The 1,342-nt window shown below is 54.6% G+C and overlaps 1 protein-coding gene across 1 annotated transcript; it reads left to right on the top strand.

Moving 5' to 3' along the window:
- Nucleotides 1–309: 309 nt before the first annotated feature.
- Nucleotides 310–723, top strand: LOC108357047 (14 kDa phosphohistidine phosphatase-like). The gene is made up of 2 exons (XM_017608143.1): nt 310–385; nt 506–723. Exons 1-2 carry the CDS (start codon nt 310–312, stop codon nt 721–723), a joined length of 294 nt encoding a protein of 97 aa, XP_017463632.1.
- The last annotated feature ends 619 nt before the right edge of the window (nt 724–1,342 follow it).

Below are 1,342 nucleotides of genomic sequence, written 5' to 3' on the forward strand. Positions count from 1 at the left end.
GAAACAGAAACAGAAAAAGTAGGTGAAAACGAGAGAAAGAGGAGAGAAGAAAGGCGAGAAGAAAGGAGCCGATGCAGATGAAGCCTGTTTGTGTGTTTGTCTCGCCGAGCCAGAGCGGCTGCTGAGAAAACGGCACACTGGCAGGCTGGCTCCGCCGGCTCGCAGATGACGTTACCGGGCGATTCGCCCATGGCTGTGTCCACTTTGTTGTGGCCGACTTCCAGAGTTCTCCTTCCAAAAGTGTCCACTTTTTCTTATTTACTACCTTCCAGTTGGACTAGAACTGCTTCGAATTTTTGCTCGAAAACAATGGAGGACATCCCCGAGGTGGACATTGACAGCGAGGGCAAGTTCAAGTACATTCTGATCAAGGTGGCCGGTGGCGGTAAGGAGAAGCACATTGTCCGCGGCTACTCCTGGGCGCCGTTTCATGGTCTGTGTGGCATTCTATTTCTAGGGCTTTTTCGTGTATTCTAAAGTACTTCTTTTTCTTCTTTTTTTGCAGCCGACATCCTCGAGCGCGTGGAGCCGCACATTCTCAAGAGCAAGCTCAGCTGTGAGTGCGTCGGCGGCGGACGGATAGAGCACCTGCCGGCGAAGAAGACGATTCGCATCTACGGTTACTCTCAGGGCTACGGCCAGGCCGATCACAGCATCTCCTGTGCCCTGGTGAAGAAGGAGTACCCCGAGTACACCGTCACCTGGTCCAATGACGGCTACTGAACGGAACTGAACCTAATTGATACGCAAAGAAACACAAACGCAAACAAGTAAATAAGAAGGAGGCTCTTTATTGTTTCACTGCGCCTTTTGCGGGGGGTGGTGGTTCTAAAACTCAGCCACTGTGCGCCTGAATCCAGTCGTAGTAGTGGGCGACTCGGGTCAGCACGTCGGGCGTATCCGCCAGCGCACAGGGCAGGCCGTAGGAGACGAGGCCCATCTGGAACCAGCGGTTCGTCGAGCCGTGGTGGCACACGAAAGGACCTAGTATGAAGAAGAAAGAAGATAATCAGCACACACCTTTATCACCACTGAATCTTCCCACTTACTTCCCGAGTCGCCCTTGCAGGTGCCGTGGTTCAGCTGTCCGCCGATGCACACATTGACGGTGCTGTTGTAGAAGAGAAAGTGCTCATCGCACTTGGCGTCCGCCACCCTTGCCTCCGCCAGGCCTCTCAACTTGTAGTCGATGCCGGTCATGGCGGCGTCCGTGTACCCGAAGCCGGTCGCGTAGCAGCCCTCAAAGAACTCCTCCTTGGCCAGGCAAATGGGGGCGATGTGCTTTTCGGTGGGGGCAAAGTCGAGGCTGCGGTCCAGCTTCAGCAGGGCAATGTCGTTCTGC

This window comes from Rhagoletis zephyria, unplaced genomic scaffold (assembly GCF_001687245.7).
Source record: "Rhagoletis zephyria isolate East Lansing unplaced genomic scaffold, Rhagoletis_zephyria_1.1 Rzeph_scaffold_69543, whole genome shotgun sequence".
Taxonomy (NCBI): Eukaryota; Metazoa; Arthropoda; class Insecta; order Diptera; family Tephritidae; genus Rhagoletis; species Rhagoletis zephyria.